This window comes from Plasmodium berghei, assembly GCF_900002375.2.
Source record: "Plasmodium berghei ANKA genome assembly, chromosome: 8".
Lineage (NCBI taxonomy): Eukaryota > Apicomplexa > Aconoidasida > Haemosporida > Plasmodiidae > Plasmodium > Plasmodium berghei.
The window spans coordinates 583,659-604,198 of record NC_036166.2 but is presented as its reverse complement, the minus strand read 5'-3'; the positions used below and the strand labels follow the sequence as shown (position 1 = coordinate 604,198).

Sequence of the window (20,540 nt, the reverse complement as noted above, 5' to 3'; positions counted from 1 at the left end):
GTATAATTATATATATCCTTTTTTTTCGTAACAATTATATAATAAACTTACATTACATATTTGATAAAAACAGAAAGACAAATTTGAATTTCTTTAAAAATATACACAAAATATTTATGCATATATATATGCGCATGAGAGATATTATGCACTAACAGTATTGTTTGCTTTATTTTTTGGTATGGAAAATTATTGTATTTAAGATTTTTAAATTTCTATATTTATCGAGTTTATTTTTTTTCTTACATATTTATTTTTCTATTAATGTTTATATATTTTTTTTCCTAAATACTTATTGTTTCATATACAATCATGAAATGCTCTATACTAAACTTATTTATTGTTTTTATAGTTTTCAAAATGATTAAATATTATAAATTAAAAAAAAAATATATATATATAGAAAATCACACATATGCATTTCACTTTATTTAATATATATATTTCCTTTTGCTTCTTTATGAAAACAAAATTTTTAATTCGTCTTTTAAAAAACGACAAATTTTTTAAACAATTTGGTAACATAAAGGCAATAAAAATGTGTATATAAGTATGCACATATAATAAGCATATTATATATACGATTTAATTCGTTTATAATATGGTGGCACATAAAGCTGGCCATGTCAAACTATATGATCTCATATATTTGGATGTTTGATATTCCATTTTAACAAAACCAAGATTTATTATATTTTTTACGTGATATAAATAATTCGGATTTTATAAATAAATATGGTTGTATCCTATTGTCTCAACATTATTTATATTTTTTTTTTTAATTTTTTCTAAATAAATCTGCATTAAAATATACTACGATAATACCAGCACATTTTTGATAACTTTAATATGTTTCCATTTCGGTGCAAGTTTTTGATTTTTAAATTTTACTTTATTTAAAATCCGAGAATTGTATCATTGTTAATTATTTTTCCTTGGTTTTTTCTTTTTCTTTTTCTTTAATATTTTGATCCTCTAAAAGTTGTTTTTTTTCTGTATTTATTTTATTTTCTATTTTATTATTAATAAGATTGTGAAGAGCTATAACAGATCGTGTAATGCTACCTATAAATATGTTTAACATAATATCATTGTTCTTAACCATAAAGGCTTCGACAAGTTCTGGATTATCAGTGTCAGGTAATAAACTAAAAACATTTTGTAAATTGTATAATATTTTTATATTCATTTCTATATTCCCTTGTAATATATCATTTAAATATTCAGAAATTTCATATAATTTAGATATTAATGTTTTTAGTGACGATAATTTATCACCAACTTTTGTTGCTAGGGTTGAGGTTGATACGCTTTTTAATTCCTTTAGCAAAAATTCAACACCAACATCTTCTGCTTCAAATGCACCTAAAATGGGGTTGGAATGGAAATGAAAATCAGTGTAGAAAATATGTGAGGAAAAGGTATAATAATGGTAATGATAATCGTAATAATTTTTTTTTTTTACAAACTTGTGAAATAAAATTGCCAACATGTAAACTTTTATAGCGATTTTTCTTACCTATTCTAACTGGTATATGAATAAATGTCTTTCTAAATTTATTATTCGAAATAGCCTTTTCTATAGCTACATACGCATTTACTGGGAAAATAGTTTGATTTGTGTGCACATTGACAAGTAAAAATATAGGAGCATGATGATATTTATAAAATATTTCGTTAATAAATATATCGTTGGGTTTTATATTAGATCCAGTAGTATACCATCCAAGAATTTTTTCACGTGTATTAATTTTTCTTATCATATTAAACAAATTTTCATTATAATTATCATCTATAAAAAATATATTTATATCTTTAATATCTTCATCAAATGGTAATGCATAGCTATTTGTTATATGCACAACACCATCAATTTTTTCTCCTAAAATTGTACCTAAAACTCTTTTTTTTGTATTACTTGCAATACGATTGTAATGGTCTACTACTGATAATAATACTATAGGATGTACTACGACATGTTTGCTTAAATATATCCTTTCAAGCACATTTATATTTTTCTCAAATATATCATTTTCCATTTTTATTATATATTTTTATGAACTGTTCATAAATTTTTACTTTTTTATTTTAATAAAATTTTTATGTACTAATTAACCAATCTCGTGTTACTAAATGTGTGCGAAATTGACTTGCTACAAAAAATATATATATTTTTTTTTTTTATTTGTTTCCTGCTTATTTACACTATTTTGTAACACTCGTTCTGTTTTATCAGTACTATATTCGTTTCCTGGATTATTCATGTATATATATATTCAACTATCTTTGTACATATATATATGCATACGTTTATATTGTCCGTGTATAGGTTTTATTTAACGGTCTTTAATTCGTTATAAGTATATTATTTTAATAAAATTATAATAAGGGTACATAAAAGGGAAGGAAAAGAAAAAAATAATAAGATTGATCAAAATGTGTTCCTCACATTCCCTTTACAAAATAGTAAATACGATATCAGGTTAATCGTAAAAAAAAATAATAATATATAATTCGAACGTATACTATATGTATTATTTTCACATTTATGTACAAAAAAATAATGAAGTTGAAAAAATTCTTAAAATAGAAATAAGATATATTCACAAGGGAAATATTAAAAAAAAATTAGATTAAAATGCTAAGAAAAATCAAAAAGCTAATAGATTTTTCTCTTATGAAGATAGTATAATAAAAAAAATAAATAAAAATAAAAAAGCATATATAAGCAATATACCAAAGTATATTACACAAAAAAAAAATATTCCACCTATATATACTAATAAAATTTTAGTTCATGTTATTTTTATAGTACATTTAAGATTGGGTTGCTTTTATAAAATTATAATATAATTAACACATTTGTGAAAAAATATAATTTTAAATGTTTATTATATAAGAACTGATATATTTGTTAGAAATTTTTTTTTTTAAATTATCGAATTCTTAATAAATATACATATGCATATAAGCGAATATACACGATGCTGATAAATTCCTCTATCAATTTGTTATAATTTTTATAATATATTTTTTTTTTTTTTTCCAAATTTTTAATTGTTACTGGAAATACTATATGGAAAATATATAATATATTTTTATAGTTTAAAATGATTTGAATAATCATAAATCTATAGTCGATATATAAATCACTATTTTATGTTTTTCCCCAATATATAGGGACATTTCTATTTAGCTTTATTTTGTATATATATCCATATATAATTGGAAAAAAGTGGCATATTTGGTTATAAAGCTAGCCAATAATATGTATATCGACCAAAATAGTTTGAATTATAGAGATATTGCAATTTTGTTAAAAATACGATTTCATGTTGCTCTCTTTTTCTACATTTATTTCTTTTGATTGAAAAAAATAAACTTAGTTTATTTTTTATTATGTCATTTTTATATTAAAAGGAAAAATACAAAGCAACCACGAATCAGAACAACTTGCATAGGCACTCTGTTGCTACGTATATTATACAGAATGTCGAAATAAAGTGAAAATTAAAAAAAAAAAAAAAAACGGGAAAAAATAAAAAATACAAATTGTTATTCAAATTAATATATTCGCATTCTCGGAAGCAAATAACTCAATTTGTTTATTTGTGAATAAAGGTGAAATTTCATATATTATATAGTGAAACATCACTCATGAATTTTATATTGTATTTTCCTTGAAATTGTAAAAGGTGATCCATTTTTTTTGAAATGCAAACAAGTATAATTTGATTAACTTGTATAAAAATATTTGTCATATTTCTAATTATAACTAATTGAAAAAAATGAAGATAAAAAAACATGATTTTGTTTTGATTGACGATGAACTAAAATGTAGGTTGCATAAAGTTGCGGATATGAAAATAAGAATAAAAAAAAATTATATAAATTTATTATTTCTTGTAAATAAAAAATATGGATCAACATTTTCTTTTATAAATAATAAATGGGTAAGAATAAAAAAACAAAAACACAAACTTGAGATAGATTATGATGAAGACATTATAGGAACAAATAAAGATATATATCATAATAATAATTCCCAAAAATTAACAGAACAAAATATTGCAGAAATAAAAGAAATGAACTATGAAAATCCATATGAAATCGTCCAAAAACTTGTAGATAATTCAACCACATATAATGAAAAAACAGTAATATCACAGTTTAAATATATACAAAAAAAATTAAAAAGACATTTATGCCAATTTACAGTATATGAATGTAATATATTTAATCTAGCCAATTTTTATTATAAATATTTTCCTGAAAAAATTTCATATATCCGTGTTGATTATTTGGCAAACTTGCTTTTTCATTTGAATCGAAGTATTCTTATAAAGGACGAGAATAATCATATGCTTGTTCATAATAATAATGGAAATAGTAAAAATAATGATAACTATATGAATACAGCTTTATGTAAAAACGCTGGAACTAGCATAGAAGCAGAAGCAGGAGTAGAAGTAAAAGCAGAAACTGATATTGGTATTATTCCATTTGATAAACATAATATAATAATTTATGATGATTCGCATGGTTTGTTAACTAGTGTTATAAATATTATTTATGACTATAATGTAAATATATTATCACTAGTATATAAAAATACATGTGGATCTATTATACCTAGTTTTGGAATCAAAAAAAATACAAGTATTGTAAAAGTGAAAATATTAGATATTCCAAATGAAACGAGATCAAATAATAATATTTATTTTGATGAAAATTTAAATATTGTTTTCCCAAATGTGATAGAAGGAAATGAACCCATGAATCAACCAGACAAAGATGTTACAATAAACAAATTTTATTGTGTAGAAACAGATATTGTTGAACCTAAAGAAAAGGCACATGAACTTATTATAACAACATTAAGTAGCGAACTGAAGAAGGAAGATAAGGATGCTCATAAAAATGTTGACAATAATAAACATCAAGAAAAAATACAAGTCAGAGATGATGCAATTAAAAATAATATAATGGAAAATTCACAAAAAAGAAAAGTAGAACAAACATATAATAATGACATCAGTATAAATGAAACAGTGAAAAAAATACATTATAATACTAATGATCATATAAAAAAAAAAATAATTGACAACGAAATAAAGGAAAAAAATAATACATGGATAGAAATAAATAAAATGAAAAAAAATATTATAGATGATATAAATATGAGAAAAGCTGAATCTTTTGTTATAATTATATCAAGTGAATTTATTTATAATACAAATACAGATATAAATTTATTAGCAAAAACATTAATATCCATTTCTTTAAAATATTTAAATAATGATAATAAAATAATTATACATACAGATGATCTAAATATATCAAACTTATTTATGCAATTATTAATAAATTCCAAATCATATATAAATATTAAATTAAATGAATTTATTTTAAGAGAGCATCAAGTTATTAAAAGACGAACTCACCCAACTATAAAAAATGCCAAGTTAGGCGATGGTTTTTTGCTAACTGCTTTGAAAGTGGAAAGTTGGTAATATTTATTTGGAAAAAAAAAAATTATTGTATAATACAGGATAATTACTTATATAAATTTGCACACATAAAATGGTATATATTTACATTTGAATTTTGTCTATTATATATTTTGGAATTTTGTTTTTTTTAATAATTTATATACATAATTTTTGCTTTAAAAAAAATTATAATATGCATGTAAAATGTTCTAAAAAATGAACACTATTAATATATGTTATGTTGCCCCTTCGACGATTTGAATTTATTTTTTCTTTCCTTTGATATTTGCACTTTATCCATTTTTTTTTTCCTTTCTTCTAGTTTTTTTTTTTTTAATTCCAATTCTTCTTTTTTTTTCTCGTAAAAAGGTTTTAAGCTTTCTGGAATTTTAACCGTTCCAAAATTTTTAAAGACAAATAATTTATTAACATTATTTAAATAAAAATATGTTTGAGTTGTTCTCACTAATATTGATTGGTTTATCATTTTATGTCCGTTCAGAAAACTTACAAATTGTTTAAAATCTCAAAAAAGTTTGAATTGCTTTTTTGTTGAAAAAAATTGTGTTTGCAATGGACTTTTAAAATTATTGTGTTTTTGAAATATATAAAATGAACAAATCGACAAACCTTTTTATGGAAAATACTAGAGAGGTGATAGAATATGACTTATTGATCTGAGCGTGGAAAATAAATAAGAACAATAATGTATAGCTTATACTATATGTTTGTATATACACTTGCATATGTGATAATTTTTTTTAAGTGGAAATATTCCGCATTATTGTTCGGTTCCTTTTAATTATAATGCCACTAAAAGTTTGTTACAAAAAAAAAGGAATATTATAAGGATAAAAAAACACAATAAAAGGTTGTTAGCAGAAAATGATTTAAAAGTAAAAATAAATCAGTGATACGTAAAAAATTAATTAAAAATAAAAAATATATAAAATGATAGGAAACAAATTAAATAATGTTTTTTCACGGAAATTATCAAAAAAGAAAAAGAAACAAAAAATGAAAGCAAATTAAAATAGTGCACATCCAGTATTATCACAACTTATTCAAAGAGACGACGAATAAAAGAAAATTTATAATTTCTACATTATTTTGTAATATTTTGAGAAAAATTATTTATTAAAGCCATATCTGATTCTGTTAAAAAGCTTAGATTATTTAAAAAGGAATCGTTACGAATATTATTTTTTTTTTTTTTTTCCCCCGGTTTATATGATTGTTGATTATTTTTTGAAATATCAATTGTGCTATTTAATTCACTTATATCTAAGCCTGGTATTTTTTTTGTATTAGTATGTAAAATTTCTCTGTAATTTATTTTAAGTTTCTTTTTAATATTTTTAAAAAATTCTATACATTCTTTATCATTTAAATTCATGTTTTTTGAGGTGTATCCATTTTCACTTATTTTCACAAAATTTTTATTAATATTTTTTTCATCAATTAGTTCAATTTTTTTACTACTATGAAACTCATAATCATAAATCGGCATAAGAGAGATGTTATTGTTTTTTTCAATTTTATTATTCTTCTTATATATTTTATATGGTTTTGTGTTTTTCTCATTTTTTTGATTATTAATGTAAAAAAAATCACTATCCATATTAATATGGTTATTTTTTATTTCCTGATCACTATCATCATTTTTATTTTTATGTGTATAACTACTAAACATAGTAGAATAATCCATCATATTTTTATAACAAGAAAAGTTCAATTGACTTTTATAGTTGTTTCTTTCTATATTATTAGTGCTTAGTTTATATGTTGCAGTAAAAAATTGGTCAAAATTTGAAGGACTGTTATTACTAGAACTATTTATACTTTCGGCAATATTTTCAATCATTAAACTATTTGAAAATTTATACATTTTTGATCTTTTTAAAAAGTCTACCAATGTATCTGATTTAGATCTTAATAAGCATTCTTTATTTGTTTTATTTTTTTCATTAAAAATTTTTTTATTATAAAATATCGCATAATCATCAGTTCTGTATATTTTAGGTTTCCCAAAGCATGCACTTGGAGTTGTTTCTTTCTTTCGATCGTTATTACTATTAATACCTTCGTTTTTTTTTTTTTTTTGATTTTCTTTTAATTTGGATTTACCATTTATTTCTTCGATTGAATAAAAATTATTTTTTAGTTTATCCTCTTTTTTTTCTTCGTCAAAACTTGTTTGTTTGTCTATATTTTTTTTCATTTTGTCATTTTTGTTTGTTTCTTTATTTGAATAACTTTCAATTGATTTATTTTTTTCGATTAATTTTTGAAAAAATATTTTCATCATCTTTTTTTCATGATTCTTTAAAATTTTATCCACCAATTTTAAGAAATAAACTCTTGAATTTAAGAATTTTCTTAATGCTCTTTTTTCTTTCTGAAATAAATCAAAAAAGAATCGGCATACATATGAAACTAGTTTGGATAAATATGCATTATATATACTTGTTGAAATATTATAAGATTCTATAATTGAGAATAATAATACTTACCTGTTTTGGGGATATGAAACCCATTAGGAAAAATGGAATTAATAATTGTCTATATGTGTATTTCTTTAAAAAAAGAGATAATAAGATACAAAAAAATTTCAAATTATTTTCTTTCCTACTTTTATCATTTATATTGATTTCACTAAAGTTATCAATTAAAGTGCTATTTAATGTTTTTATTTTAAGTATCGATACGTCTTCATTTTTTTTGCAATTTTTTTTTTTTTTTAATGAGCATAGTTTTTCATTTTGTAGAACATTATATGTATTTTGATGGACATAGGCCTGATCAATCTGATTGTTATTGTCATTTATTTTGTGATTGTTATTACCACTTATTTTTTGCTCGTCTAATTCTTCCCTCTTTTCTATAAATCCTTGATCTAATATATTGGTTGAAAATCGTTGGTTAGATTGTATAAACATTTGGGGTTTTAAAGTTTCTAATTTCTGACTATTGTTTTTTTTAACAAGAACAGAGTTGTGATTATTTGATGATGGTATTTTTTGGACATTCTCTAGTTTTGTATATTTCTTATATATTGGTTTGTTAATATTATGGTTTAATAATTGTTTAATAAAAAAATAAAAATATTTGTTCATTTTTTTCAAAAAAATATTATTTAAAAAAATTAAGGATATAATAGCATTTTTAATTTTATTTTGTTTTTTATTAGTATATATATATTTTTTATAAATTTCAGGACTACATTGACGAGCCCGTCTGATTTCATTTTGAATAATATAATCATTGGAATTTATATTATTTTCAGGTTTATATTGCTCATACTTTATATCTTTATATATATTTGAGTCATATTTAATATATGTATTATTTTTATTTCGATTTTTCCTCTGATCAGGAATTTTATTTTTGTCTTCTATTTTCTCTATGTTTCCAAATTGAAGTTTTTTTTTTTTTTTTTCATTTTGGATATTATATGAATAACTGTTACTATATGGTATATATTTAACATAGTTTTCCCTGTTATTTTTTGCATCGTCATTATTATATTCATCTTTGGTAGGTATTAAAATTTCCTTGTCTTTATAAGTTGGCTCATAATATTTTTTGATACCCTTTTCTTCAAAGTATTTATTATATTCGTTTTTTTTCGAATAAGATTTATTATCTGATCTAATATAACTGCCAAATAGAACTCGTTTATCTTGGAATTTTTTATTATTATTTTGATCGTATTTTATTTTGTCATTTTTTATTATTTTTATATCATAATTATTTGTGTTCGTTTCATTTTCAAAAGTCTCCTCCTCTGTTTTATCCCATTGAATATTAATGTCTAGATTTATATTTACACGATCATTTTTTATTATTCCAATATTTTTATCTATTTCATGAATTTTTTTGTTTGTGTATTTTTTCTCATTATCGTGTAAATTACCAAAGCGATCTTCGCTCAAGTTTTGATGATTTTTTTTATGGATTTCTAAAAAGAATGTATTTTTGTTAATATTTATATTATCAGTTTCTACATTATAATTTCCCTTTTTTATTATATTTTTTTTATCATCAGAATAGGCATTTGTATCATCTTCATAAATATCATTTTGAATTTTTACAATTTTGTTTCCTCTTTTTTCATAGAATGTAATAAATTTTTTTTTTTTTGGGGGTTTTTGGTTAGTACAATCAGCTAAATATCTTTCTTTTATTTCATTTAATGTTATTATTTTGTTTCCTGTTTTTTTCTCTTTTCTGTGCATCCACCTAATAGTTGACATGGTATAAAAAAAGGCGAATAATAAAAAGAGAAAGATAGAAACCCGGAAATAAGTATAGCATATATAAAATTATTCACACAAAGTTATATCTTTGTCTATTTTATTAAAAAAAAATTGAAAGAAATAAACAGGCAAGGAAATACAAATAAATTAATGAATATAGAATAATGGCATATTTAGGTTTTTGTCATGCATTATTTCTCATTTCCTTTTTCCCATTGAAAAGAGAGCAAAAATGAATATGAATATTTCTTTATTATTTTCCTCCTTATTTTACATTCACAATTTATTATTTAATTACATAGACCAATGAAAATTTATGTGTATTTTGCATAGTCCCATATTATTTCTACTATTAGTTTTTTAAATGTTTGAAAAATTTGAATAATATAAATGTCTTTTTTTTTATTTCAAATACAGTAAAAAAAATATATTTTTATATAAAAAATGGATTTCAATTTTTGTAAAAAAATACATAAAAAATTTTTTTTCTCTATAGATTGCATAAAATGATTGAAAAATCTATGTATATCTTAGTATATTTATTTAGTATTAAAAATATTTGTCACGAAATATGTTTTTTTAATGATAAAACATGTATAGAAATAAATATATTATTTCTACAGAAAACAATAATATAAATAAAAATTATAACATGAAAAATTGCATATATAAAAGATAAAATAAATATAAAAACAAAATCGAAGGAATGATGGAATATATCCATATATAATTAAAAATAGAAGTTTTATTTTATCCTTCAGGTATTGTTTCTCCTATTCATTTTGGGTAATATTGTATTATTATCAGTTTTAATGACGTTTATTGTGTTATGCCAAATCTAAGGGCACGTGCCTTTAACTTTTCATGCTGAAAAACAAAAAAGAAAGTTCACAATTATATGAGCGTGCATATATATATGAACATGTGGCCAAATGCATGCACATAATATTTATCTGCTTATTTTATTATTTTCATTACATCATTTATGACACCAAATCTCTCGGCTCTTTTTTTTTTCATTTCAATATCGTTCAAATTGGCCTAATACAAAGAAAATAATACAATTCACAATTATTATTTTTATTTTTTTTAAATAAATCTACAAAATGATAATAGTCTAAATTAAATAAATATATTGAATAAGAAAAAAAAAGTATGCATATATGAATAATCATCTACTAACCACATTCAATCCAAATCTTTCTGCTCTTTTTTTCTTATTTTCTTCTTCCATTTGTTTAGTAACAATGCAAAATCTGAAAAATGGAAAATAACGTACAATATAAAAGTTGTGGATAATAAGAAATGGTGAAAATAAAAAGTATCGCCTCTACAATTATAGTTTTATATGAACACATTTCCAGGTATTAACTATTTTCATTTTCATTTCCATTTTTGCTTACCTTTTCGCTCTGGACTCAAGAGCTGCTGGTGTGGAAACAGAATCAGTTCCTATAAAAATAAAATAAATAGACCATAAGACAATAAATGCATGGTAATATAAATAGAATGAAAAAGGATATTTTTTGAATTTCAGTAGCTTTCAAACAATAATCATTTCAAAAAAATTTAAAGAGGATTTATGAAATTTACCAAATCGTTTTCTTCTTATCTCTCGTTTCTTTTCTTCAGTTAAATGAAGATTATCCTCTTCAAAAATAAAAAAACAAAATATATAAATTCAATATACAGATAACTGTGCATAAATAAATTGGGGCATAATTTAATGAGAAAAAACAATAGATATTTAAAAATACACATAAATGTAGACATAAAAATTTATATCATATATTTTATTAATATGTATAAATAAAAAATAATCTTTGAATAAAAAAGATAAACAAATATATTATATATATTCAAATGCATATATATTATTTTTAGATATACCTGTTCGAGAAATTATATTTTTTTGTAATGTATTTTGAGTTGATAATTTTGATTCTGAAAAAGTTATTTGGGGTATTACTTTTTTCTCTTCATCAGTATTACTTTTATTTTCATTTCCATTCATATTATTTTTTGAATTGTTATTTTCATAATATTTTGAGCCATCATTAGATGTATTATTAGAACCTAATATATTTTTAAAATAATTTGTCATTTTATTTAATCCACCCTTGTTATACTCATCTTTTGTGTTTACTGAAATACTTTTTTTATTTTTTCCACCTAAAAAAATTATAATTTCAAAATTATGTTATCTATTTATGAGAAACGTATTCGATATAATCTATGTATGTTTTATAATATTAGTTTTTTTTTTCATTTAATTTAATATATGTATTACTGTCCTTAGAATCGACATTATCATCTATCACGTTCGAATTAGAACCATTCCCTCCCTCTTTTTCATGTTTTAATAGTCTTTCTAACAATTCATTCTAAGTATAATATAAAAATAGTGAAAAAAAAAAAATGAGAAGATTGATAAAAAAAATATTTCAAATCCACACAATGCTATATGATTAGTTAGCCAAATTATATATATATGTGGATATAGTATTATGAAAATATGGATATAGGAAGGAACATAAATCTATATTTGTATATGTGCAAAAGCTATATATGTATGTATGAAGTTTATTGAATAGACGCATTTTTCTTATTTTAAAATGTATAGATAAATATGTATGAGCAATTACATACCTTTTTTCCATGAGACGGTAGCCCTTTTTTAGCTAACAAATCCTTTAATTCTGAACATTTCAAATTTTGATAATTCATCTTTACTTTTATTTTATTTTATTTTATTTGTTACTGTTTATTTGTATATTTATAGTATTGTAATACTTTTTACCTTTTTTAATTATTTTTATTTTTTTCAGATTAATCTTTCAGTATAACATTTTATACATTAAAATATTTAATTAATTTTTTATTTATTGCAATATATAAATATTAGAAACTTGACAAAAAATGTATTACTATGTTGTAAAAATCATTTAATTACATTTATTAATTTAAGATATGATTATGAAATTATACATATATATTTTCCATATTAATATATAATTTATTTTGTGGTATCAAAAAGAATGAGTATCAATTATATACAAATATTTTTATATGGGTTTTTTTTTTATTTCGAATTATCGAAATATATCATTTTAAAACGAAAAACCAAAAAATAACGTTGGTTTGAAAATGTAATATATTTTTTTTAAAGTGTTTATTTTATATATATTTTTTGTGAAAAATATATTACTCAATATATTTGTCCCGTTGCGATACAAATTAAATATATAGTATATACATATTATAAAGGCATTTCAAATTTTATTAGTGATATAAAAAATTGTTATGAATATAAAGAATGGTATATTTTACAAACATATACACAATTTTGAATCTTTAAAATACCATAAAATGTTATTTATTTTTTTTTGATTTAGATCAGGAAATTTGGATTTAATCAAATATTTCAAAGGTTATGAAAATTATGATTTTTATCCAGTTTGTAAATATTATTTTTTTTCCCTTCATATGATAGTCTTATATATTGAAGTTTATATAGTATAAATTTTTATGTAGAAACAAAAGAAAAAAGTATTAGTTTAAGAATTTATATGCATGTATATATCTATATTTATTTATGTTTATTAGGCATGGTTCATATAATGTTGATGAATATATATCTGCATGTAACATGAATTTATTAGGAATCAACACTAGCTTTAAAATGATGTAACATATTCCCATTTTTATTTTATTTTAATTCTCATTCTTTTTTTTTTCCTCCTTTGGAATTAATTATATAAGATTATTTGATTTATTATGAGATTATTATATAATATATGCATGTGTGTATTTTCGTGTGCACGTATTTATTATTTGTAGCACACATATATACAAATATACTTATATATGTATTTCTTTTTTTTTTAATACATTTTAAATTAATGATGAAAAAGTTTATGAATATAATTTTTTTTTTGTGTGTGTGTGCAACATATGTGAGTTCCCAGGCAGATCAAATAATTAACGAACGATTAGACAAGTTTGTTTTTTTAAGTTGTAACAATCATAAAAAGAAACCCAACACCAATTTAATAAAATCCATTGAAAAAAAAAAACCACAATTGATGTTATGGATAGGAGATTATTTTTATTCAGAATGTAGAGAACTTAAATGTCTAAAAGAAGCATATGAATATATTAAAAAAGATAAATATTATATAAATATAAAAAAAAAATTCACGATTGATGGAATTTATGATGATCATGATTATAATTGTAATAATGGAGACCGTTTATATAAATATAAAAAAGAAAGTAAAACTATGTATTTAGATTATTTAGGTGTCGATAAAAATGATATAAGATACAAAAGAAATGGAGCATATTTTTCTAAATTATATATAGATCCAAATGATGAAAATAATCAAGTTAAAATTATTATTTTAGATACAAGATATAATAAAGATCCTTATCCATATTATTCCATTGAATCACATAATGATCATTTTATTAGTTTGGCTCTATCCTTATTATCTCGTGTGCATGCATCATTATTTGGATTTTATTGTAATAGTAACAATGATATACTAGGAAATGAACAATGGAAATGGTTGGAAAAAGAATTTACTAATTCTAAAGCTCGTGCTCACATCGTTATATCATCTATACAGGTACATTACGACTTTTAATCCTTCATATATTCCACAATTGTATTTCCTTATTTACTATCCATTTATATCACTTATATTCAATCTTATCTTTATATCACTATTTTATTTTGATTACGTTTTTAGGTTTTCGCCAATTTTATAATAAACGAAAATTGGGGGTTGATGCCTGCAGCCTTAAAGAGACTAAAGGCATTAATAAAAAAAACAAAACCAAAAGGATTAGTATTTTTAAGTGGTGATGTACATTATGGTAGTATAATTGGAAATGAGGAAGATATCATTGAGGTAACAAGTAGCAATGTAAATCAGGAAAATATATTTAGCCCTATTATTAATTATTTTGCTTATTATATTTCATATTTATTAAATAAAAAAACACCTTTTATATTCGACAAAATATACGGATTTAGTAATTATGGTGAAATTAATATTACTTATCCAGATAAAAATAAAATAAATCTTAAAATTTCTATAAATAGTTCAAATGGCGAAGAAGTTATATCAGCTAATCAATCTTTTAATAATCAAAAAGATATATATGTCAAAACAAAAGATATTCATTTAATAAATGATGATTTTGCATGTTTATCATGTAAAAGCAAATCAAAAGTATTTATGATTTTTATTGCTTATATATTATATATATTATGGTGCCTTCAAATTTTTTTCATTATTTTAAAAATTATTATCCATAAAAAAGGTGCAAAAGAGATACATAATAGTAATAAGGAAGATGCCGTGCAAAAAAAAAATAAATAAATTAAAAAATTTTAAGCTATTTAATTTTTTTTTATCATTTAATTTATATATACACATATATACTATATTGGTATATATTGTTAAAATGCTTTTACAACTGTGTGTTTACTATGCTTCTCATCATATACACATAGGTATATAAAAAATAAAATATACATTCTTCATGCTAATATATAAGCAAATGTTAGTCATTTGCTAATTATTTTTTTTAAGAAAATGTAACAAATGATGTTGTTATTATTTAATTTTGTTTTAAGCATTTATTAGTGGCAATGCAATTATACGAAACTTAAAATTTTGATAAAAATCATAATGTGGCTATATATTTTATATATAGCTATTACAATAATATGAACTTAACAATAGTACTTCTCCCTTCCCATTTAACGAAAATATGCATAAATCTAAGTGAATATATCGATATATTTAAAAAAAAATATATCATAAGTTAAAGTTGTATTCATAAATAAAGAAGCATATATAGAAGTGTGTAGTATATCGGAAAATAAGCATAATAAGTAAAATATAATAAATGGGGATTGTGGTATATATGCATATTAAAAAAGTGATATATAAATTAAATTATTAATTTAATTATTTTCGGAATTTTATTTTTCATTTCAATGTGCATGTGCCTATATTAATTTTTTTTTTTTCATTTTATAATTTATAAAGCGAACAATTTTTTATTATACTTTATCCAATTAGACATTAAAAGTTTATTATATTGTATACAAGAATAAGGGAATATATGTATATTTATGATGTGCATTTTGCTCTTTTCCTAATTTGTTAATATTTTGTTGTATTTGTTGGGAATTTTTTTTATACGTTATTTTAGTTTGTGCTTTTTTGTCAAATATTGATAACTTTATGAAAAAAAAAAACAAAATGATTATTGATTTATTTCAAAGTAAAAAATTGATTATTTCCATAATCATTTTAATTCTCAGGATTAGCCTATTTTCGTGTGCAGAACATTTATTTTTTAATAATAATTTTAATTTTTTTAATTTCTCAGAAAATAATCACGCTAAAGTAAATGAGTTAAATATAGACACGAAATATTTATACCAAGGGTTGAGAAATATAAATATCTATTTAGCCTTGTCAGCATTAAATGGAATAACAAAAGAAAAGATAAATGATATTTCGCAGTGGAATGGGTATAAAACTAGAAATAACGATGAAACAAATATTTCAAATGTAGTAGTAACAGAATGGAAACAGTTGAATAAAAAATCATTTTTTTTAAAAAATAATAACATTTCAAATAATGATAATTTAATTAAAGGTATGCCTAATCCATATTTTATAAATAGTCTAACTGAAGATATAAACAATATAAATTTATATTTTAATATTAGGAATGATATTAAATATGGGGAAATAATTTACAAAGGAACATATATACCACATATATACAATAACATATTTTTGATTTTTTTAATATCTTATATGTATTGGTTTTGTATTAAGATATTATTTAATGGGTATATTAAAGGAAAATATGTAGCTAAAGAATATATACTTAAGATTTCTACATTGTTCATTTTTTTTGTCATATTAAAAATATCATTAATATTTTTACCAGCGATTTTAAGTTGTATTGTTTGTCTAATATTGACATTTTATTTTTATTCTATATCAATGAGCCCTTGTAAAGACATTTTTTATCTTTTCGAAAGTACCCGAATTAAAAAAGAACCTATTGGATGGATAATTATTGTTTATGCAGAATCGATATTAATTGGAAATGTGATATATAATTTTTTATGTCCCCCCAAAATTATAATAATATTTATAAGATATATACAAAATGATTTCTTAGTAAAAATAATATGCTTAACTATCATATTATTTATATCATTTCTTATTTTTTTTTTAATGATAAGTAATATATTCCCAGCAAAAAAAGCTCAAAATTTTGTCTTTTCCTTCACCTCATCATATTTAATTGTATCGTGTTTTGCTTATTTTTGGAATATTTTTTTATTAAGGTTTTTAAACAATACCAATATATTTCAAATTGAGCCAATCATGTTTTTTTCGTATACCCCCAAATTTGTATTTAACAGGCAAAACATGTTTGCGCTTTTTATGATTTTTGCAATGTCGATATTATCTATCATTTTCCCAAGGATTAAAAAACTTAAACAAAATATATTCGATATGAAGGAAAATATATATGATAGTGACATTGATATAGGGAAAGCATCCAAGAACAGATATAATATAATCTTAAATTATTTCACATAGATTTTTTAATCCTTTTTCACTAGTGTGTGCAATATGCTTTTTTGTGGCTCATAAATTTGTAAAATAATTTTTTTTTTAACTTTTCCTCCCTTTGCAAATTAGATAGTTATTATTCTCGAGTTTTTGTTGCACATATTCCCTAAAGATATTTATATATTGGGATAAAATGTGAAATTTCATAAGCAACTATTATTTATAGCCTCTCTTAAGTTAGACTTTTTTTTTCATAACTCCACCTTCATTCATATAATTGCACAAAATTAACAAATATTCATTTTAATTGTGTTAAAAAAACATGTATTAAGTTATAAAAAAAATAAGGAAACAGTAAATTAATAATTTAATATTTTTATAAAAAAATTATATTTTCTATTATATTTATAGCGTTCATAAACATTATTAATTTGTATTTATCCATGCTGTATTTTTTTATATAATATGCTTATATATTTTATAATATTTATGAATGAATTAATAATTTTGCAAATTGCAACGGAAAATAAAAGGATATTATTTTCAAAAAATGATATGACACTCATTATTATAAAAAAAAATAGGAACATATTAGGTATATATGGATGGCAATATTATTTTATTTGTATGCTTAATTTGTTGTTTTACCCCTCAAAAAAAAAATCCACGACAAATATTATTCATGTTATATTACAAAAATAATTTAAGATTATATATGTAATTATTTATATTGTTAGAGTCTATTATTTCGCTTTTATTTTTTATTATATATTTTTTCATTTTTCTCTTTTTTTATATGGCGATTATAAAGAAACAAACTTGATAAATTTCTACATATTTTTTTCAAATACAAAATAGGTTTTCAATTTATATTAGCAAATGAAAATACGATTAGGGTAGTATATTAATTAAAATAAAGAACTAAATAATAAACACATGTATATATGTTTGTATAGGTAGATTGTATATACTATTAAAGAGGACAACACTTAGTTTATAGAGTATTAATCCCAAATTATCATAGTCTATTATATTTTTTCAAGGGATGGTATATTTCCCCTTTTTTTTTATTCAATGTATATTTTTTTTTGCAACATAACCCAAATTAAATAAAAAAATGAATAAAAAATGTAATATTTTATTTGTTACTATTTTGCACAACCCCATGAAGTAGTAATTTGATAATATACACAAATTAGATAGAAATACATGCGTGTATAGATATATTCAAATATACAAAATAACATATAAACATAATTTAAATGAAAAACTTAAAACCATGAAAAAAACATGTGAAGTATGTAAAAAAAAAACATTTCAATATGTTTGCCCATCTTGTGAAATAGTTTATTGTAGTCTTGAATGTTACAAAGGGCATAATAATAAATGTGTTACTAATTTTTTAGAAAATCAAGTCAATGAAAAAATAAAAAATAATATAGTTAGAGAACATGATATAAAAGAATTTAAATTTAAATTGAAAAAATTTTATGATGAAAATATTGAAGAAAATTTTTCATGTGATAAAAATAATGATAATGAGCATATTGATGATGAAAATAATCTAAATACAGTTGAAGAAGCTATTTTAGGGAATGGATCTACCAAATTTAAAGATGAAAAAATAAAAAATGGCAAGGAAAAAAGTCAAAGAGCTAGTAATGAAAATGAATATGAAAATATGGAGCATAGTGGAACTGATGATAGTGAAACTGATAAGACTAGTGGATATTCAAAAAAGTGGTGCATAAGCAATAAGCGATATAAAGTGCTTACTGATTTAGCATTAAAAGACAAATTAACGCTAGAAGATTTAAATCAAACTGAAAAAAAACAATTTTTATCATTTTTAAAAAATAATGATATGAACTTATATTTAGGAACATTTGACCCATGGTGGCTTAATTGTGTTATAAAAAAAATGGAAATACCTGAACATATATGTTGTAACAAAAATGTAAATAAAAATGTTATTTTCATAATTGTTGAAATAATATATTCTTATTGTTATTTATTACGAATATATAATAAGTCTATATATAATAAAGAGTTTTGTTATTTACTATTAGAATTAGCGAGTTCATTAAACCGATCTAATATACCAGAATCAAACGTATTAAACACGATTAATAACTTATTTCAAAGAATACTTGAAAATAATGAAATTGCAAGAGAAAAAAATATTTTATATAATGTTATAACTGATGTGACAAAAATATTAGATTTAAAAGATTTGGTTCTTAGGTGTTTATATAAAACAAAAAAAATATTTAAAAAAGAAATTGGAAAAATAAATAAAAAAAAAGATCAATTATACAATAAAGGAAATAATGCTTCAGAAATTATTATGATTTTTCAAGATCAAAAACTTTTTAAATACATCAATAAAAAAATTAAATTTCTCTATAGTTATGCAAATTATCATTTTGATGATTTTACAAAACCAAAAGAACAACTATCAATGTTTTACAAACAACAAGCCAGTTTCATACAATCAAATGAAAAAAGGGAAGTTGTTTTGTCGGCCAAAAATTAAACATAAAATGGGGATGAATTAATAAGGAGAACAAAAGGAGTGATAAATATGCATATGCTATATATATGTGGAGATGCTAGCTAATAAAAGAAATTTAAATAAACCATTTTTTATTTGCCTCAGGAATATATAATAAAAAATGGTTTGACCAATGTAAATCGAGAATGAGCCTTATACAGTGTGTTTTATATGTGCATAAATAATATGAGGTTATATATATTTTACATATTTGGATTTAAATAATTTTATTCGTTGTAACATTTTAAAAGTTTGAGATTACATTAATTTAAATTAATTTTTTAGCATAATTTTTTAATTATGTACAATATTATTTCGTTTTCTTAATTATGTTGTATTGTTTTATTACACTTTACCATTTTATTTTTTCATTATGTAATATTTTGTTTTATCATTTATTATTTTTTTTTTTTTTGTTCTTAAAATTAATGACATAAATAAAAGTTACTCATAATGTGTATTTGTGTGCTCATGCATATACACAATAATTTACCAAATTTTAAAATCATCACATTCAATATATTTATACCCAATATATCATATAGATAAAAACATGTATAATATATATACATATATATAATCATATTAGTATGAAAAAAGTTATATTAAATAT

At 21.3% G+C, this 20,540-nt stretch overlaps 8 protein-coding genes across 8 annotated transcripts; 4 read left to right on the top strand and 4 right to left on the bottom strand.

Moving 5' to 3' along the window:
- Positions 1-925: 925 nt before the first annotated feature.
- PBANKA_0813900 (26S proteasome regulatory subunit RPN8, putative) lies at positions 926-2,039 on the bottom strand (the record flags this gene model as incomplete). Its single annotated transcript, XM_034564300.1, has 2 exons — positions 926-1,365; positions 1,520-2,039. The coding sequence occupies 2 exons, from the start codon at positions 2,037-2,039 to the stop codon at positions 926-928; spliced, it is 960 nt and encodes a 319-aa protein (XP_034421110.1).
- A 1,749-nt stretch (positions 2,040-3,788) lies between these two features.
- PBANKA_0813800 (tRNA (adenine(58)-N(1))-methyltransferase non-catalytic subunit TRM6, putative) lies at positions 3,789-5,513 on the top strand (the record flags this gene model as incomplete). Its single annotated transcript, XM_034564299.1, has 1 exon — positions 3,789-5,513. The coding sequence occupies one exon, from the start codon at positions 3,789-3,791 to the stop codon at positions 5,511-5,513; it is 1,725 nt and encodes a 574-aa protein (XP_034421109.1).
- A 205-nt stretch (positions 5,514-5,718) lies between these two features.
- Positions 5,719-5,979, bottom strand: PBANKA_0813700 (conserved Plasmodium protein, unknown function; the record flags this gene model as incomplete). The annotated part of the gene is made up of 1 exon (XM_034564298.1): positions 5,719-5,979. One exon carries the CDS (start codon positions 5,977-5,979, stop codon positions 5,719-5,721), a length of 261 nt encoding a protein of 86 aa, XP_034421108.1.
- A 618-nt stretch (positions 5,980-6,597) lies between these two features.
- PBANKA_0813600 (conserved Plasmodium protein, unknown function) lies at positions 6,598-9,748 on the bottom strand (the record flags this gene model as incomplete). Its single annotated transcript, XM_034564296.1, has 2 exons — positions 6,598-7,890; positions 8,006-9,748. The coding sequence occupies 2 exons, from the start codon at positions 9,746-9,748 to the stop codon at positions 6,598-6,600; spliced, it is 3,036 nt and encodes a 1,011-aa protein (XP_034421107.1).
- Positions 9,749-10,570: 822 nt separating this feature from the next.
- On the bottom strand, positions 10,571-12,478 carry PBANKA_0813500 (SAP domain-containing protein, putative; the record flags this gene model as incomplete). The annotated part of the gene is made up of 8 exons (XM_034564295.1): positions 10,571-10,618; positions 10,730-10,792; positions 10,935-11,007; positions 11,155-11,203; positions 11,345-11,401; positions 11,642-11,923; positions 12,042-12,135; positions 12,401-12,478. 8 exons carry the CDS (start codon positions 12,476-12,478, stop codon positions 10,571-10,573), a joined length of 744 nt encoding a protein of 247 aa, XP_034421106.1.
- Positions 12,479-13,656: 1,178 nt separating this feature from the next.
- Positions 13,657-15,141, top strand: PBANKA_0813400 (alkaline phosphatase, putative; the record flags this gene model as incomplete). Its single annotated transcript, XM_034564294.1, has 2 exons — positions 13,657-14,382; positions 14,506-15,141. The coding sequence occupies 2 exons, from the start codon at positions 13,657-13,659 to the stop codon at positions 15,139-15,141; spliced, it is 1,362 nt and encodes a 453-aa protein (XP_034421105.1).
- Positions 15,142-16,032: 891 nt separating this feature from the next.
- PBANKA_0813300 (conserved protein, unknown function) lies at positions 16,033-17,400 on the top strand (the record flags this gene model as incomplete). Its single annotated transcript, XM_034564293.1, has 1 exon — positions 16,033-17,400. The coding sequence occupies one exon, from the start codon at positions 16,033-16,035 to the stop codon at positions 17,398-17,400; it is 1,368 nt and encodes a 455-aa protein (XP_034421104.1).
- A 1,252-nt stretch (positions 17,401-18,652) lies between these two features.
- Positions 18,653-19,909, top strand: PBANKA_0813200 (zinc finger protein, putative; the record flags this gene model as incomplete). The annotated part of the gene is made up of 1 exon (XM_034564292.1): positions 18,653-19,909. One exon carries the CDS (start codon positions 18,653-18,655, stop codon positions 19,907-19,909), a length of 1,257 nt encoding a protein of 418 aa, XP_034421103.1.
- Positions 19,910-20,540: the final 631 nt, after the last annotated feature.